General features: G+C 38.7%; 3 protein-coding genes across 3 annotated transcripts in view; 2 read left to right on the forward strand and 1 right to left on the reverse strand.

Annotated features, from left to right (window-relative positions):
- Positions 1-3176, forward strand: part of LOC118334246 — a 4096-nt gene extending 920 nt beyond the window's left edge. Inside the window, exons 2-6 of the mRNA XM_035670092.1 lie at positions 472-654; positions 745-1002; positions 1606-1704; positions 2090-2107; positions 2481-3176. Coding sequence (XP_035525985.1) covers positions 472-654; positions 745-1002; positions 1606-1704; positions 2090-2107; positions 2481-2566 — 644 coding nt within the window. The 3' untranslated portion in view covers positions 2567-3176. The remainder of the gene's footprint in view (positions 1-471; positions 655-744; positions 1003-1605; positions 1705-2089; positions 2108-2480) is intronic.
- A 1900-nt stretch (positions 3177-5076) lies between these two features.
- On the forward strand, positions 5077-8702 carry cdc20 (cell division cycle 20 homolog). Its single transcript, XM_035670093.1, has 11 exons — positions 5077-5141; positions 5577-5788; positions 5887-6029; positions 6117-6213; positions 6314-6439; positions 6656-6852; positions 6953-7047; positions 7129-7366; positions 7452-7577; positions 7976-8093; positions 8235-8702. The coding sequence occupies exons 2-11, from the start codon at positions 5599-5601 to the stop codon at positions 8408-8410; spliced, it is 1506 nt and encodes a 501-aa protein (XP_035525986.1). The 5' UTR covers positions 5077-5141; positions 5577-5598; the 3' UTR covers positions 8411-8702.
- Positions 8703-10937: 2235 nt separating this feature from the next.
- On the reverse strand, positions 10938-15195 carry elovl1a (ELOVL fatty acid elongase 1a). Its single transcript, XM_035670094.1, has 8 exons — positions 14828-15195; positions 13988-14080; positions 13583-13773; positions 13398-13478; positions 13180-13236; positions 12941-13046; positions 12408-12547; positions 10938-12284 (listed from the first exon to the last, which is right to left on the reverse strand). The coding sequence occupies exons 2-8, from the start codon at positions 14046-14048 to the stop codon at positions 11976-11978; spliced, it is 945 nt and encodes a 314-aa protein (XP_035525987.1). The 5' UTR covers positions 14049-14080; positions 14828-15195; the 3' UTR covers positions 10938-11975.
- Between the last annotated feature and the right edge of the window lie 2860 nt (positions 15196-18055).

Raw genomic sequence — 18055 nt, forward strand, 5'->3', positions numbered from 1 at the left:
TGGAAACTACCAAAACATCTAAAGTGGGTTGACCTAATTCCAACCAGTGTGAAAACATTAATAATTTGACACCCTGGAAAGAAGCATTAACCAGAATGCTTTCACTTTTGGTTTTAATGTTTATTTATATTGTGCAGAGTAAACTTTTGATTGAAAGTACTTCCTTTAAATGAACAATCGAATATCAATCAAGGAATCAAGGACATTTATTCGCTGTTATATAACACAAGGCTGGATAACAAAATGGAGGTTTTGTGTTTCCTTCATGCTACACACATAGAAATAAAATAAAAACAGAGCTGTTACTACTTTTATTTACAGTGAGTATTTGGTTGTTTTCTGTTATTTTGTTATTTTATTTTATTTTGCATCTTCTGCTACATTACATGAAAACAGGAACAGGAAGCATACTGTAACACATGGAGTTTCCCCTATTTTTACTCCAAATGCGTGTATCTTGTCTCCCATTAGATACCATCATAGTGCAGGTCCAGCAGTGGGGAGTGGTGGGTGCTCAGCGGGTCGTGGACCAGGTCCTTCTCAACGGGGTCTCTCTTACTGGCACAAGCCAGGAAGTTGACAACATTGTCCAAACCATGTCAGCTGATGCTCTCCCCCAAACTCTCATTAGTCTCAACAAGACATCACCAATGAGTAAGAAAATCATCATGTGCTATTAATGAATCTGACTGAGATAAATTACATATTATTCATTAACAGCCTTTATCCCCCGCTCCCCCCCAGTTAATCTCACCGTCCTTCGTTCCCGGGAATGCATACTGGAGGGGTCTCAGCTGCACTGGAACGACCGTGTGTTCTGTGATGGGAAGCTCTATCTGACTCTGGACCACACTGACACGTGGACGGCCCATGTACCACAAGCACTGGCCCTCAAAGCGTTGTGGGACCAGGAGGTGCAGCGGACCAGGACGGACAGGATCCACCTTCAGGAGGGATGCATCAAACTAATGAGTGAACTGAGGCTGTCAGAGGAGCAATTAGGTAAACATTAATTTTTGCTTTTGAGAACTATGATGAAGCTCTAAAGGTCCAGTGTGTAACATTTAGGATGATATATTTGTAGAAATGGAATATAATATTTATAGGTATGTTTTCATTAGTGTATAATTATCTGACAATAACTTTAACATCATGGTGCAAAATAACTAATCACATCAATGAGAATGATATACAGTAATTCCCTCCCTAATGGCATTTTCATTTTAGGCCTTTCTTGTATGCCTGTGATGTGATTGATAATTAGACACTTTATTGTAAGGCAGGACCCATTCTACATTATAGATAGAATTAATCACAGCATTAGATAATATCTTTTCTGGGTTCATAGCTGTACCTGTCTGGTAGTTTGGACTATTTCTAGGGTTGAAAATTATTCAGAGGAGAAGAGCCTGAATGCTGCTGGTGGCTGTAAATTATGTAGGCAGCTGGTGGCATCTGACTGTAAGTCATGTGACACAGTGGGTGCGTAAAGTGAAAGGGTTACATAAAGTGAAACATTAGCTTGTTTATGTGATTGCAACAATCAACTTCCACTTGTGACACGAGTGACCAGTTTTGACCTTATTTTTTTTAATGTTTTCCTAGTTCAAGGGACTCTTTTGCCTCAGTTTCTGATCCCAGTCTCGTCACTTCTTCTCTTTATTGGACTTATCATGATCAGCCTCCTCCTTTCTAAAAAGCTGGGTGAGTAGATAAGACTTTATTCACCATTTGAATAAAAATAAAACAAGATGTACAACCTTGCAGACTTCATGATGCAGCAAAGAAACAGTGGAATACAATCCTATTCTGCATGTTGTCAGCAAACAATGGGAATCATTTTCTTTACATCTGCTTTATTTAATTCCTCATTAACCCTCAATATATGCTGTTTGTATACCTGGAGTCTTGTAATAATTTCCCCCTGGGATTATTAAATTTAAATTTCTGATTCTGATTCTGATTCTGAACCCTCATAAATGCAGCATGCTTTGGGTTAAATGTGTCCTGTCACATGAGTTTGGTATGCAGTCTCATACTCATGGGGAAATATAAAGCATAGTCATGTGTTTTGTCTTTCTCTGACTAGGTTTGAGGCACCCTGGAGGTAAGACAACAATCCCTATGTTTTCTCTTAGGCCTCTGTAGACTGTAGTCAACTCAGTTAAAGTCATGGGAGAAGATTGTTGAAGAGTTAAATATTAAATGAACTCAACCACATTCCCTTCGGATGGGCATGTGGTTTTGTCTACCCTGAAACACTCTGTGATACTGCATGTGATACAGTATGAACTTACTTTTATTATTACTGAATATGACTGGAACAGTTTCTAAAAAAATAACTCATAAGAATTTTATTAGAAGTGATGTACAATAATCCTGAACAGTGAATGAGAGTGTGCAGTTCATTGTGTTAGCTTGTTTTCTTTCTTTAGGTCACAAATGTCAGCCTATTGTTTCTTCTGTTTTTCTCCTTCCAGGTGTTCTTGGCTCTGTTATACATTACCCCCCGGACATGACTAAAATGTCTCCAGAGATAAAAGACAACGGTTATCGTACCCTGTAATTCAAAGCTCCACTCTCTGATTCAACACATTATGTGTGTGTGTGTGTGTGTGTGTGTGTTGCTTTATGAATGTGCAACAGGAGGTTGCCAACGGAAGACAATGTGAAACATGTGATCTGGATTTCAAACCACAGTCTTTTATGCACTTTAATTCCTGTATTGTATGGTTGTTTTTAATGCATATAATTTCAAACCATTGTGCATATATACACACACCAACGTGTACAAATAATTGCCTGCAGCAATATGCAAGCTTCTTTTGCACAATTTAATAACTATAAGGGCAGATGTTTTCACGTGTCAGAATTTCTTCATGAAGCTATTTAAGTAAATAATTTATATTGAAATGTAGCATAAAAATGTTCTATTTCAACCACAAACAGTAATGCAAGCTAATACAGACAGTGTCACAAATATCTTAACAAACTCTGCCAAACACTGGATGGACAATGTGTGTCCAACTGTGCTGTATTGTTGTTTGGTCTGAGATACCTTCCTCATTGTTAAATATTTTTTTTATTTATTTGTAAAATTCTGCATTGTTGTGATTGATGTAGATTTCCCCCCTATTATTTGTTCGTGTACAGAAAATTTCCAATTAAAGATACTTTATGGCATGTTAATGCTGTCAGATTTATTTATTCACTTAGTGTCAGCAGTATTAAGGGCTATGGTTTTCTTTTATTTCTGGACGGATGATTTAGTAGGTCAGCCTCTCACATATCGAATTAAAAGGAATATCTCAAATTGATTTCTTAATACAAACAGTTTCACTGTTGCTTAGTGTTCATATTTAGTGTTGTGCATATAAATAAAATAACTGATGGGGGAACAGAGTAGGACATTTGCACCTCATCAGTGACCATACAGTTTTTGAGGTTTAAATATTTGAAGCATAACAAGGTAAAATATGATCATTCTCTCATTGGATATTTTTTAACACAAGCAAAACGATCAGTATCATCTGCAGCCTCAGATTATCATCCTACAGTACGTTCCTAGCACATTACAGTCCTTCAAGACAATAATGTTATATTTTCTGATAAGGTTTGGTCAGAGACAAAATGTTCCCTTTGAGCTGCTGATTGGCCTGTATAGAAACAGCATCTCATTCGTCTCTTTATGATGCTCCCAAAATAATTGTGCCAGATTTAACATTTAATTTATTTTATTTTCAGGATCTTGCTGCAAAGTGGTTGTTGGTTCACCAGATTAGTCAGTTTATATGTCTGTATTATTAAGTAATCCGAGTCTTGATAATGTCTCTGATTTTAGCATCACTATGGCAAGAACATTTAGTTTTAATCTNNCAACATTACAGCTCTGAGTAAAGTCACTCACTAACACTTGACATACAAAATCTAATTTTCAATGGGTGAATATACAGTACTCCTACTATTGATCATCTGTGAATGGCTCAGCTATTTGCTTATTATCTTCTTCTGAAGATGAGAAGAAGATTTTCTTAATCCAATCAGATAACTCCATACTCATAATTTGACAATTAATTAACAGGTGGTGTTCATTATGCCTTTTTTGAATAATTAAATCCAGGGTAAATGAATTATGACTGGATCTAAACATATATGTCTCATACGATGCTTGTTGTAGCACCACCAACTATGTTACATTGCAGATACGCATTCAAAGATATATTCCAGTATAAAACAAGTCTTCTACTGAAATACACTTTAAACTTATACTATATAATATAGTATTATATTTACACAATGTTGGCTTTATTGTCTGCTTTAGTTGAAATGTCACTTTTGACCTTTCTAAATCTTCTTTTAATTGGATAACTTTTAAGGTTGTTATAAATAAAGTTTAAGTTTTCTAGATGTCTTCCTTAAATCTGAGACTCTGTATTACAGTACCCAATGTAATTCAATTTTTTGGAAATATAAAGCATAGTCATGTGTTTTGTCTTTGTGTGCCTAGGTTTGAGGCACCTTGGAGATAAAACAACAACCCCTATGTTTTCTTTTAGGCCTCTGTAGACTGTAGTCTACTCAGTTAAAGTCACGGGAGAAGATTACCAAAGAGTTAAATATTAAATGAACTCAAAACCTGGAATCTCAGACACACATTTGTATTACAGCACCTTGTGTAACTAAATCTTACATTTTATTTTCCTGTGAATATCGGGCCTTTAAATACATTCCTCAACGTTCAAATAATCAAATACAAGGCATTTGATAATGGACTGTGTCACCATTAAAAAAAAGAAAAGAAAACGTGGACTTCTATTGTGTTTTATTTCTCACGGTTTCACACAGTAAAATCCCAACTCTAATACCATCACTTGGCCGATAGATGGCGATAGTCTTTTAGGGAGGAGGTTCGTTTGAGGCGTTGAGCTTTCAGGAAGTGTCCTCCACCAATCACAGAGATGCATTCGTAAACGTTACCGCAGCAACGCCAGGGCCGATAACGGCAGCTCCTTGAACGAACCAATCGCAGCAGCGCTTTCCGACATTTAAACCGTGTGGCGTCATCGTCACGAAATTCAAAATTTAAAGAGGAGAGAGAAAAGGCCAGCGCTGCCACAGAGTAACCCACGTTTACTGAACAGGTGAGACCTTTTTGGTTGTTTTGAAGCCGCTAAAGTGCAACGGCCATTACGCTTTTGAAACAGTAATTCTATCTTGTGCTGCCTTTTAATTGTTACTTTAGATAAATGCTAACTCGAGTTGATTCACGTTACTTTAGGTTAGCTTAACGTTAACTGCACTCGTTGTACCTAACCGGAGTATTGCAGATTAGTTTCACCTAACGTTAAATGAATCTGTTTTCGTCCTCCTTTTTAAATAAATAAATAAATAAAAAATAAAACAAATAGAAGTTTAGTGGCTCACAACATCCGCTCATGTAAGTGAACGTCAGTGCTAACGCTATTAGCATGGGTCGCCTAGCGTACACACCTAACCTAAGTTAACTCGTTGAATCGGTGACTCTAAATTACTGTTGCACATCCGACAAACGCTTGTTATTTGCCTTTAAAACACAGGTCGTGTGAAAACCTGGACACAATGGCTCAGTTTGGGTTTGAGAACGACATCCACAGCATCCTGAAGCTGGATATGCCCATCACAAACGCTCCCATGGCGAGGTGGCAGAGAAAGGCCAGCTCATCTAACACATCCGCCCTGAGCGGGTTGTCGCCCGGCAAATCGACCAATGTGTCGCTGAGCTCATCAAAAACACCGAGCAAAACGCCAGGTAATGGTTGCATTCACGCACCTTGACACTTCTCTGAAGTTAACGCCATATCTCTGCTAATGTTAACCACTGGGGTGTTTCTTTTTTTTTCGTCATAGGTAAAAATAAAAAACAAACGCCCTCTAAGATGGGGGGTGACCGCTTCATTCCCACCAGAAACAGCAAACAAATGGATGTGGCAAGCTTCCTGCTCACAAAGGAGAATGAGCCTGTGGACACAAATAATACAGCAGGGGCATCAGTAAGTTATTCATCCAGCAAGGGATCTATTTTATTTTTAATAAATGAAGGCTTTAATGATTTACGCCAACATATGTGTCTTTTGAAGGAAAGCCAGAAAGCCTGGTCTATGTCACTAAATGGATACAACATTGAAGATGCGAAGATCCTGCACCTTGGAGGACAGCCACTGAATGCACCAGAAGGTATATTACTGTACAAACATGCTGCTCGGCAGGAATATTGCATTAATATAGAAAGTTTAAAAATTCATGGTCTTTTTTTTTTTTTTTTTTAAATTTACAGGCTATCAAAACAACTTGAAAGTCCTCTACAGTCAGGCTACAACTCCTGCCTCTGTCAAAAAGACAAGATACATTTCTTCAACTCCTGACAGAATCTTGGACGCTCCTGAACTTAGAAATGATTTTTGTAAGTTTGGCACTTAAGAAGGTTTTTCATAATCGCATTCATTCACGTTATTAGTTTACTCTGTACAATGTATGCATGACTCATCACATCTGCATTCACAGCAGACCACTGAGGCCCTATATTAGTCTTTATACTAAGTATAAAGATTTTTTTAATCTTTATGGAAAAGGGCACACCTAGCAAACTCATAATTCAGTTTTTATTCTTTATTTTTAGATTTGAATCTGCTTGACTGGAGCAGTCGCAATGTTCTCGCTGTGGCGCTTCATAACAGTGTTTACCTGTGGGATGCCAGTCGAGGAGACATCACCCTTCTCATGAAGCTGGAGCGTGAGGAAGACTACATCTGCTCACTGTCCTGGACCAAAGAGGGAAGCTACCTAGCTATCGGCACCAGTGACTGCAAAGTCCAGGTCAGTGTGCTGATGAACACAGCACCTTTGGTTCATAAGGACATGTGGCACTGTAACTGCTTCCTATATTGCTTTTAATGATATATTTTTGTTTCGTTAGTTGTGGGATGTTGAAAACCAGAAGCGTTTACGCAGCATGGGAAGCCATACTGCTCGAATTGGTAGCCTGAGCTGGAATGACCATCTTCTTTCCAGGTAACTAATCTCCGACCTAAAAGACACATTTATAATTCTAGTGGTGGTTTTTGGACTCGTGTAATATTTCTCTCCTCCTAGTGGCTCGAGATCAGGGCACATCCACCATCATGATGTCAGGGTTGCAGAGCATCACATCTCCACGATCACTGGTCACTCACAGGAGGTGTGTGGGCTAAAGTGGTCCCCTGACGGGCGATACCTGGCCAGTGGAGGCAATGACAACTTGGTGTGCGTATGGCCCCGTGTTCAGGAGGGCAGTGGCAGCAACAGCAACCAGTCAGTTCGCTGCTGGAGTGAACATCAAGGAGCTGTCAAGGTCAGTAGCTTTTATACTTGCCAGGATTTATAAGGTGTAACTACTTGTCATTAAAACTCCCCTTTGGATGTGTTTATTATTCTAGGCTTTGGCCTGGTGCCCTTGGCAGCCAAATATTCTCGCATCTGGAGGTGGTACCAGTGACCGTCACATCCGCATCTGGAATGTGAACAGTGGCTCCTGCATAAGTTCCCTTGACACTCAGTCCCAGGTAATTGTACACTTCTAGACCCTTCAGTTTTAATGGTTATTGGTCAAATGTACTGCATTTTGAAATGGTTTAAATTGGAGGGGACTCACTCACTACACAGAAGTTTGCACACTGAGGGGGTCAAAATCGATATTCTCTTTTAAGGGTTTTTTTGAATCTTATTGCCAGATTGTCTCATAAAAGACCAACTTTTTAGTCGGGGCACAAGATCCTTTTGTTTATAGATGGTTATGTTGCCATGACACTTAAAATACTATTTTGGGGCCCATTGATGTGCCGTTCTCTTATTTTTTTATTTTTTTTTTTTATTTTTTTTTTTTTTTTTAGGGTACATGAATATTTGTCTGGATGTAAGTACACTTGGTTCCTCCTTTTTTCTCATAACTTTTCCTTTTCAGATCTCATCTCTAGTGTTTGCACCCAACTACAAGGAGCTGGTCTCTGCACATGGCTATGCCCACAACAATGTCGTCATCTGGAAGTACCCCTCTCTCACCAGAGTTGCAGAGCTCAACGGTAAGTAACTTTTAGACTGGATTGGCTCTGTACTTGTTCACACATAATCTGCTTTAAATGAAACACCCAGTCAGCTGGAAACTGCTGTGCTTCATGCTTTCTGCTGGTCTAAACACATTCATGCTTTATGCTTTATTTTAGGCCACGAAGACCGGGTTCTCAGTTTGACTCTGAGCCCAGACTTCTCTTCCATTGCGACTGTTGCTGGAGACGAGACTATTCGTCTGTGGAAGAGCTTCGAAGTGGATCCCATTAAGAAGAAGGCCAAAGAAAGGGTCAAATCAACTAGCAGTGTCATTAATCAGTCGATCCGATAATCTGTCTTGACATTTGAGGTTTTTTTTGATCTATGATGAATGAATTATGTGAAAATGTTTTATTTAATCCACAATAAAGATTTACGCCCAGTGTCTTAGCCTTAACTGGCAACCACTCCTGTTGGTAGTGTAATGGGTTGTTAGTCTCACTTGTTTGTACAGGTCTAAAGTACAAGTGAGTGTTTGCTTTTAAGCAGTGATGGTTTTAGTGCATTTATGACCATGTCTTTTATTATCTGATCAATGCATTGTATACACAGGACTGGGTTATAAATAAATGGTTTGTTTACCATGTGTGCTTCTGTCAGTTAATTGGCATGTATTCTGCCATATCTCCATCAGTAACTGGTTCTGTTGTCAGGATCAGAGTCACATGATCAACTGCACCTGTGGTTTAGGCTATAAAGTTTAACATAAGGACTGAATCAAGTGTCACACTTATGTAATTACAATTAGAAGTGTCACTACTTCCTCAATTTGATACCAGAAACAGGGTTACTGATTATCTGCCCAAAATGACAACCAGTTAATGTACTGCCACATGTCCAGTGCCTGGGAGCTTACTAGTAATGGGTAAGCCACAGAAATAAACATTTATGCATGGTCAGAGCAGTTCCAATGTTTTTTGCTACTGTGTGGTTGGTATATTGATACTGCAGGAGATTTTAAGGAAACAGGCAAACATGCCACAATATAATATAGTTGTCCTTAATGAATAAAATTAAATGTATAACACTTAATAGCAATGATATAGCCTACATTATACTGTTTTATAATAAGAATAATCTTTGCAGAACATAGTTTCATAAAAGTGGTTATTTTATTTGCTCACCATGCAAAGGTCTAGTCAATAATCACGCACACAGCATCACTTGCGGTGCGATTGCATTCCCTCATATTGACCAATTGTACAACACTGGAAACACAGCAGCACAGATAAAATGATGAAAACGATAATTTCATGCTGGGAAGCATTCAGGACACACCTATACTCAGATGTTGAGGCTCTCTGACACTCCTGCTCATTCACCTAGTTTGGCTGGTCCTCTGTTCGTTTTGACAAAGTAATAAGGCATTTCAAACCTCTACAAGTTCCAGTTTAGTCAGGCAGCTAGTCAGATGTCAAGTAACAAGAGCAACAACCCCATAACATGTTGGACTTGAGGTCTGTTTACTTGTGTAAAGACTGTGGTGCTGGGTTTACATGGGACACAAAACAAATGGCACCTTCACAGTTAAAAGAAACCCCCTGACAGTGAAACACATCACTTCCCTCTCTCTTGTGAACATACTGTGATGTTTCATGTAACCAGATGCAAGAGGAAATTGTGCATTCTTGTCACTGTCCTAATAACACACTCATTTTAAACTGACCAAAATTCTTCAAAATGACAGGAAGCTCTTTTGGAATACTCCCCAACCAGTCCCTCCTCTGGTGTCTGACAGCAAGAAAGCATCTCATCCTACTCCCAAACAGGTTCATGGGGTAGGTGTGCAGACTAACCTGTTTCGGCCTAGTCCTGTGTGGCTCAACAGGTCCACCTCTTTAAAGGTCCAGTGTGAAACATTTAGGAGGATCTACTGGCAGAAATGGAATAGAATAATTCATTCAGGTATGTTTTCATTCGGGTCACCTTACTTGGAAGCCGCCATATTGAACCGCATGTTTCTATAGTAGCCCAGAACGGACAAACCAAATACTGGCTTTAGAAAAAGGGCCCTTCCTCTAATTTTTGCTGCATTTCATGTGCCAATTGTAGTATCTCGGTTGGAAAGGAGAGGTGAGTGAATGAGTTGGCAATTTTCAACTACACCGTTACATGCCAATAAATCCTACAATACATGCACAGAGGCACTGGTGACACTGACAGTGACTCCACAACTCAAAATGAGTGACCTTGGCCATAAATGTATTGCTGGTGAGCTAGTCAACCTCTTTCTTAAATCCATGACTGTGAATGGGAGAAAAATATTTAGCTAGCTTTAACTTAAACTAGACTACACCCGGCAACAGACTTCCCGCTTAGCATGTAAAACCTTACGAAACAGCATTCTAGCTTTACAGTGAATTTCCATTTACCACAGTCATAAAAACATTTGTCTCTCTTTATAGTTTGTATGATGGTGAATCAAGTCATACGCATTCATTCATGCACATTCAGATTGCTACCAGACGAGATTCACTGAATGAAAACTATTTGAAGCCAAAGGTAGAATTTCCTTTGTGTCATCACTAATGAATTGCGGACAGTTTTTTTTTTTTTTTTTTTTAATTTGTCAATGAAATCATTTGCTGTTGGGTCATGTTGGGAAATAATTTTTTATAAAGGGTAACCATAAAAGCTTATTTACCAGTGCGTGTGTATGTGTAATGCAATTTGTGTTGTTTGTTGTCTTTTTAGCTAAAGCTGTAATGCACGCCGGAGTAAATTTATAGTCAAGTTGTTCATTAGGTGTTGGACTCACATGGTGTAAAAAATATTATTTGGAAAAGAAATACAAAACATTTATAGAGTTTTTATTTTGTTTTAAATCAGAAACAGATTAATCTATTGAACATTATGTGGGTTAATTGTAACATATAAACAGCTCCTGGAAACACCTAAACATCTCTTCTTATGTACTTTTTGTAGCAAATATCAGATCCGATTTTGAAAAGGCTAGCAGTGCTTCAAAACTAGATCATCCTTCCACTGTTATTAGTGCACAAGTGTAATCAACAGTAAAAACACTGGTAGGTTTATATACATTCTGCAGTGATATTCAGAAACAGCCTTATACAGCATCATTTTTAATTAATCGTAATTGAACAGAAAGCACTTCTGTTAGCTTCTTGCTCTGTGTGCTGAGGAAATAGACCACACAGTGTTGCAAAACTCAGTATGGGTTAATATGGATGAACATGCTAGCAGTGTATATGTCACTACCTAATTATGCAAAAATGCAAATTGCATAAATACTGTAATATACAGTATAACGTTTCTTTTCCACAATTCTTAAAATTGAAAAACTGAGGTGTGGTATGTTTCCCACAAAAAGTACACACCATAACTGCTTTCCAAATGACACAGACCTTTATCTAAAACATTTTTTTATTTCAAAAGATAAATAAAAAACAGAAAAAACCTAAGTATTTGACATTTACAGTGAAACTTTGTAGCAGTTCTTTAAATGTGCTAGCCTTCAGTGGAAACTGTGATATTTTCAAGAAACAAGGGTCATGCCAGCGAAACAGTTAGTAGTATAGGGGAAGCTTGTGTGCGTCAAGCATGAGTTGAAGTGAGAAAATGAGCACCAAATATCTTCATACAGTGTTCATCACAGTTAATAGTTTTTGCAACAACCAACAAACACAATGTGGCATTTGGAGATCACCGGCAAAACACAACATGCCATTTGTATCCCAACAAGTGTGCATAAGAAATACTAAGCATATATAGAAATTATGAAGTCTAGAAGTAGCATATTGAAATCTGCCATTCCAATGTGCTTATAGATATGAGTGATGAATGACATATTCAAGGTAGCTCTACAGAGCCTCCGTCTCATTTCCAGAGTCACCAAGTTAGATTTCTTTTACTTTGCCCAGGAGGATTTTACCATTGGTGTGGTGGTGTCCGTTCCCATTCTCCAGGTGTTTCCCATTGGCCACCACAGCAATAGGTTCACTGGTTAAGCCGTTCTGTTTTGGTTTGTCCTCTGAGACAGGGAGCCGCTTGCCCTTTATGTAGGCCTGTATCCAAAAGTTGGAGAAGAGGAGGAAGAAGAAGACACCATACATCCAAATGAGGTGGATCCAAAGGGTCACCTGGTAGTCACACTTTTCCATGAAGTAGTACTGGCTGATGTGAATGGAGACCAGGATAAACTGTGTCTGTAAAATGGCAAGGAAAGGACAGATTGTTACTGAAAATGTAATTCTAGTCTAGATATATATAAAAGTCAAATGAGCCTTCATTTCATGATCAATAAATAGTTTTAAATAAAAGGGACATACAAGCTGGATAGCAGTCATGTACTTCTTCCACCAGAGGTATTTCTGGAAGCGTGGTCCTGCAGCAGAGAGTGCGTAGTAGAAGTACATGATAACGTGGACAGCTGCATTCACCATGGCATGGAAGGAGCCCATTCCTCCAACTTGAGAAAAAACACACAGAATTGTTTTGTTAAAAAAGGACCAATGTGTAAGATTTAATGGCATCTAGTGGTGAAGTTTCAAAATTGCAACAATCTGAACACCGCTTGTGTCTGTATTTGATGACCTGGGAATGTAAACAGGCTGTGAAGTGTGTAGGAGAGACTACAGTGACAGCAAAACTCTGATTTGAACATGGCAGTTCAACATGGTGGACTCCATGAGGCTGAGCCGGTGTCTGTAGCGGCTCAAGCCTTATACTTTCATTATAATCACTGTCAAGAGTCATGTGTAATTTCATGAGATTTTAAGTCTAGGGCTATTTTCCTTATGTATAATGCATGTGTGTTATGTATGATGAGTTTTACATCAATATCATGCTCAGTAAACCTCACCAGGAGTCAAGGTGACGCCCCACCACCACGTCCAGGGCATGAAGGAGTGATGGAACACATGGAGAAATGTGATCTGGCTTTGTTTCTTCCTCAGCACAAAGAATACCTCAAATAAAATTAACAAAGACCAAGCTAAAGTTAACATGCACAAAAGATATGTTACAAAAAATGTCAGACAATTAAAAAGTGTACTAGAAAAGGAAAAAAATAGATGTTTGTAGAGATGAAAACATCCTTACTGTGTCAAGCAGCTCCGTGTATTTTGAAATATAAAACCACCAAGCCACTTGAACCATCTGAGGGACAGAAGAGAAGAGAAGAGCTGTAATGTCAAATATCTATCTACAGACAATAATCTTCATTCCACCAGAGCAATCTGTAGCCTAAAGGTTTGTTGTTTTTAATGACACAACAGGCTGAATTAAGTGAATCGGATCTCTTGAATTTCCTGGCTTACCCGAAGAGCCTGCGGGCTATATGAGGTATCAATAAGGTCACATCTCCACGTATAGGTGGTTCCCCATCCAGACATCACGAACTAGGAGTAAGAGACACATCAGCAGCTGTTATTAACTTTTCACAAGCACTCTGGTATTTGAAGAAAGAGAGGTTTTACTCAGCAAATAATATAATTTTGTTTACCTCATACACTATGTAGGCATTCAGTAAAACCATGCTGATGTTGTAGACAATCATGGCTGTGTTGAGACGGAAGGGCTTGCGGTTTGCCATCAGACGAGGTCCAACATACACTGAGAAGAATACATAAGCCAACAGGATGGAGGTCATCTCTATGGGGCTCTGCATCAATGGAAAATCTCTGATGCGGGCATCTGGTGGAAAACAAAAACACACTCCATATTGTCTCAGCATGTCTTTAATTAACAGTTATATGGGAGGGTTAAAAGGTAAATGCAGTTTCTGGAAGATTCATGCGGTAGTTTAAGCCAAACAAAAGCAAAAATTCTCTTTTTAAAAACAGTCTTTCGTCATGCTATTATCACATGTTATTGAAGGCATAAATCTACAGAGACAAAAGACACTTACCAGTTCTCAAATATAGATAATTGTATAATTTTAAAATGTTTGATGCAGCTTCTCGCAGCATGGTGACCGCTTGCGTCTCGTCCTATTAAACCCCTGAATGAAATCAGAAAAGACAAAAGAGTCAGAGACCAGAAGGAGATGAAGCGGAGCTGAAAGAGAGGTTGGCTGGGCAGGTGAGCTACAAAGCGACCTCTCCACCTGCTTTCCCATCGACTGAACAAACAGGAGACAGCTGCACAGGCTCATCAAACACCCCTGAGTGCCCATGTGTACAGCCTTTGAAAAAAATACACAGAGAAATCTGTACTGGGAGCTCATATCACTGCCCAATCCAAAGTGTAGCATGTAAGCTAAAAAAAAAAAAAAAAAGGAAATTCTTTCATTTAGTGACTAAAACAACAAAACAATGCTCCAGTATGAAACAGTTAAATCAATTAATGTTTGATAAATGATTGTGAAACATCAGAGTTCTGCTGTCAGTCTAAATACAAAGAAATACTATCCTGCTGACTAACATATCAAGTCAAACAGGTGAGGCAAAGAACTCGGCCCTTGTGGCCAGTTTAGCCAACCCTTTGAGTTTCTAAGATAGGAGCTCTTCAGGAATTTCAGGTGGGGAGTAAAACTACAGAACCAGAAAACATAATTAGTTTTAAGCAGCAAGATTCATGTTGTTCGTTCTAATCCAGAGGAATCTTACTGGACTATAAAACTGGACCATGTATTTGGCAAAAGACACCAAACACTTTAACAGGAGCAGCACAGAACCAAACGATACATGATCTAAGATCCCTGAAACCGCTAAAATACTTGATGTAGTATTAGTAACAAATGACTCACCCACTGAGCACAAGTCCTCAGCACTCAGTCCTGTTTGTCAGGAAAGCAGCTGCACAGCCAGGGCAGGCAGCACTCAATCCACACAGGCTCCAACAGATCAGAAACACCGGTGATAGTGATCAGTGAAAAGCAGTTACATGTAAAGCTAGTTTGTGGGTGGTAGCCTCCAGCTGTCTTCAAAAGTCTAATAGGTCTACTAAAAATCCAACAACAGTGGCAAGTCTCACAGGTAACAAATGGGGAAAGACTGAGACAGACAGCAAGAGAGAGATGAGTTAAAGTGAGAAGCCAGCTGTGATAAGTATAGCACTGGGATCATTCAACTCAATTTAAACCCCAAGGCGCTACTACAAACTTTGCAAGTTTCAGGACCACACCCTGTTTCAATGCCAAGCTCCACCTTTCTAGCCTCACTTGGGTCTGTTGTGATTGGACAATCTCATCAATGGTGGTGAAGGGGATGGGGTAAGAGAGTTGCAGGCCCTGGTTAAAGAAACCAAGACCCAGGGGCAACTGCCTCCATTGTTGGGCAATTAAACCCAATTAATAAGCGCATAAGGATAGAAAAAGACTTGGCTTATGTGAAAGACTAATATGAAACATTTATTGACAAAAAAAAGTTACAGGTTAGAAATATATAGTTTAAAAGTTACATTTTAAGTTTTAAGTTTAAAGTTTAAGATTCTCCTTTTGCCAGTGAGAAAAAAAGATTTGATCATTAATCTTTCTTCAGAATTGTCCATGAAACATTATTTAGGCCAAAGGTGACATCAGATATCAGACATTCACAAACGCCACATCGTGCGTTGCCCATCCCTTCCTGCGTGGTGGCACGGAGGCTGGGTTCCCGTCCAAACCCTTGCTGCTATGACGAGCTCTCCTGTGCCTCTGGTTTTACCTGTTCCCCAAGCACCGGCAACGCTGGGCGTGAGGCCTGGATGAAGCCTTAAAACATACTCCTCCACACGTACGTTAGGCTGAAAGTTTTGCTGGAATGAAAGGAATCCGTGCACGAGAGAAGGAGGGAGGAAGGGAGGAATCACTGTCTGTTTACATACTGTCTGACAGTCCAGCACATGGTGGCTCTCCACTGAAGTGCAGGCATAAAAAACCATAACCATCTAAATGCAAACATGGCGAGGTGAATTTTTACGGAAAAAGCTAAAGGAAGATCTGACTCGATTAATGTGGAGCCACACTGTAGGTTTAACATTTTAAGTTTAGTGAGTTAAAATGCCTGCGTTTGGTGCTTTGTTTGTCATGCAGTTTAGATTTTTATGCATATTCTTGGTAGTAAGAAGGTCTAAAACTTGACCAGTGGCTACTAAATGGCTACTTGAAGGTGTGGCTCTCAGTTTCACTTGCCTTAGGTCAGCAAAATCGGAAAAAGAGGAGAAACTGAGCCTGTTAACATATTCAACAGTTAAGTTTCAGTCATTGATCTCTAAAGAGTCAGATGCAGCCGTTGTTTATGCAAAGGAGAAGCTGCACTGATTTCTTGCAAAGCTGCCAGTGTCATCAAATGCAGCCTTGCATCTGCATAGTAACATTTGACCTAAATTTAAAGTATTGGCCAGTATTTTTCAAATAAAAATGAGCAGAGAAGAACAAAGAATTACTAAAATGTGTTTTACATATTAACATGTTTTTGGCCCAGATTGAACGTGAGATTTGATGTCATTGTCTCACAGTCAGCTGTTTTTCATAGCTGCCACATTACAACAAACTCCCTGTTGTTCTCGGTCTTATGACAGTTTAACATTGACTTAAGTCTAGGTTTTGCCCAGTAGCAGAATTTATCACATAGTTCACTAACAAACAACTAAACAACATAACTTTGTCTGTGGACGATAGTTCTGCCCAACAGCATAACCAGAGAATAGACAGCAGCCTCGAGACATACCGGTCGTCCTCAATTAGCCAATTGTGAAGAATTACACAGGAGAGAGGCCTCTGGATGTGAGAGGCCGAGCCTGGCTGTTAAAAAATGTATGAATGACTCAATGAACATGAATGTGAACATACATTTCTCAGTGTGGGGGTTTTGAAGTTGAACAAAAGTCCAACGCTCATCGATTCCTTTTTCTTTTTCTTACTAACAACTGAATCTAGCACACGATCACTCTTTGTAATGAGACAAAACTAGATTCCTTGAGTAGTTAGCGGTCTAATCAGATAAGTGTTGTGTTTCAAGTTTTATAGTATGTAACCGTAGCTATGTTTTATTAATTCCTTGTCTACCTATCTGACCAAACATCAAACAAATACAACTGTAATTCCCTTGCTAAATCCTGTTATACACTCTGGATCTGACAACCTTGAAACAAACAGGGTGAGTTGTGTTCATATTTGAAAGTTCAGGTTTCTCATTTCAACAAATGAATACTGACTCAAAGGCGGGTGAGGTTTTCTTTTACAGCCACATTTTCCTTCAGAAACTCACCTACTAATTACACAATCACATTACAATTAACATGCTAATTACTGAACCACCGACACCAAGATGAAAACAACTAAACAGGAGACTGTTTTGAGTTTCATTTATTTAGACACTTAAGATTTAGATTCATTCTGATCTTAAAGGAACCTATAACCATAGTAGTTTGTGGATTTTATGGTAAACTTATTAAGTTATTTATTTATGGACAATCTAAAAAAACAGAAAGATTGCAGGCAGTAATTCATTCTAATGATGATTTTTCATTATTGTCTGTAATAGACACAATGAGTCATCTGAGTCTGGACAAGGAGGCTAAAAAGAGGTTAATAATAATAATAATAATAATAACAAAAATAATTATAATAATAACAATAACAACAATAATAAAACAAATAAAAATCATAATAATAAAGCTAAAAAGCCACACTACTTGCTAATTATACTGTATTATATTTATATATTGATGTGGGGCTTTATCGACCCCAGGACACAAACTAGTCTTGAAGAAATAGTCACATCAACTCAGTGAGTAACAGCGACACCCAGAGGCCAAACAGTTACCTACAAAAAATAATTAAAAGCCTAATGCTAGGTGCAGGTCAGTGTAATTCATATTTAAATAATCCCTCCAGTATGAAAACATAATAACTGACTAAGCAGACTAAGTCTGCTGTGATAAAATATATACACACACATCAGAATTAGGTTTTACTTGTCATATTGATGTGGCAGGTAACACACACACGTGAGGTAGAGGGAAATTAACTGATAAATTACCTGGAATGAGT

Source organism: Morone saxatilis, unplaced genomic scaffold, assembly GCF_004916995.1.
Source record: "Morone saxatilis isolate NCDOM2014 unplaced genomic scaffold, NCSU_SB_2.0 Contig23, whole genome shotgun sequence".
NCBI lineage: Eukaryota > Metazoa > Chordata > Actinopteri > Moronidae > Morone > Morone saxatilis.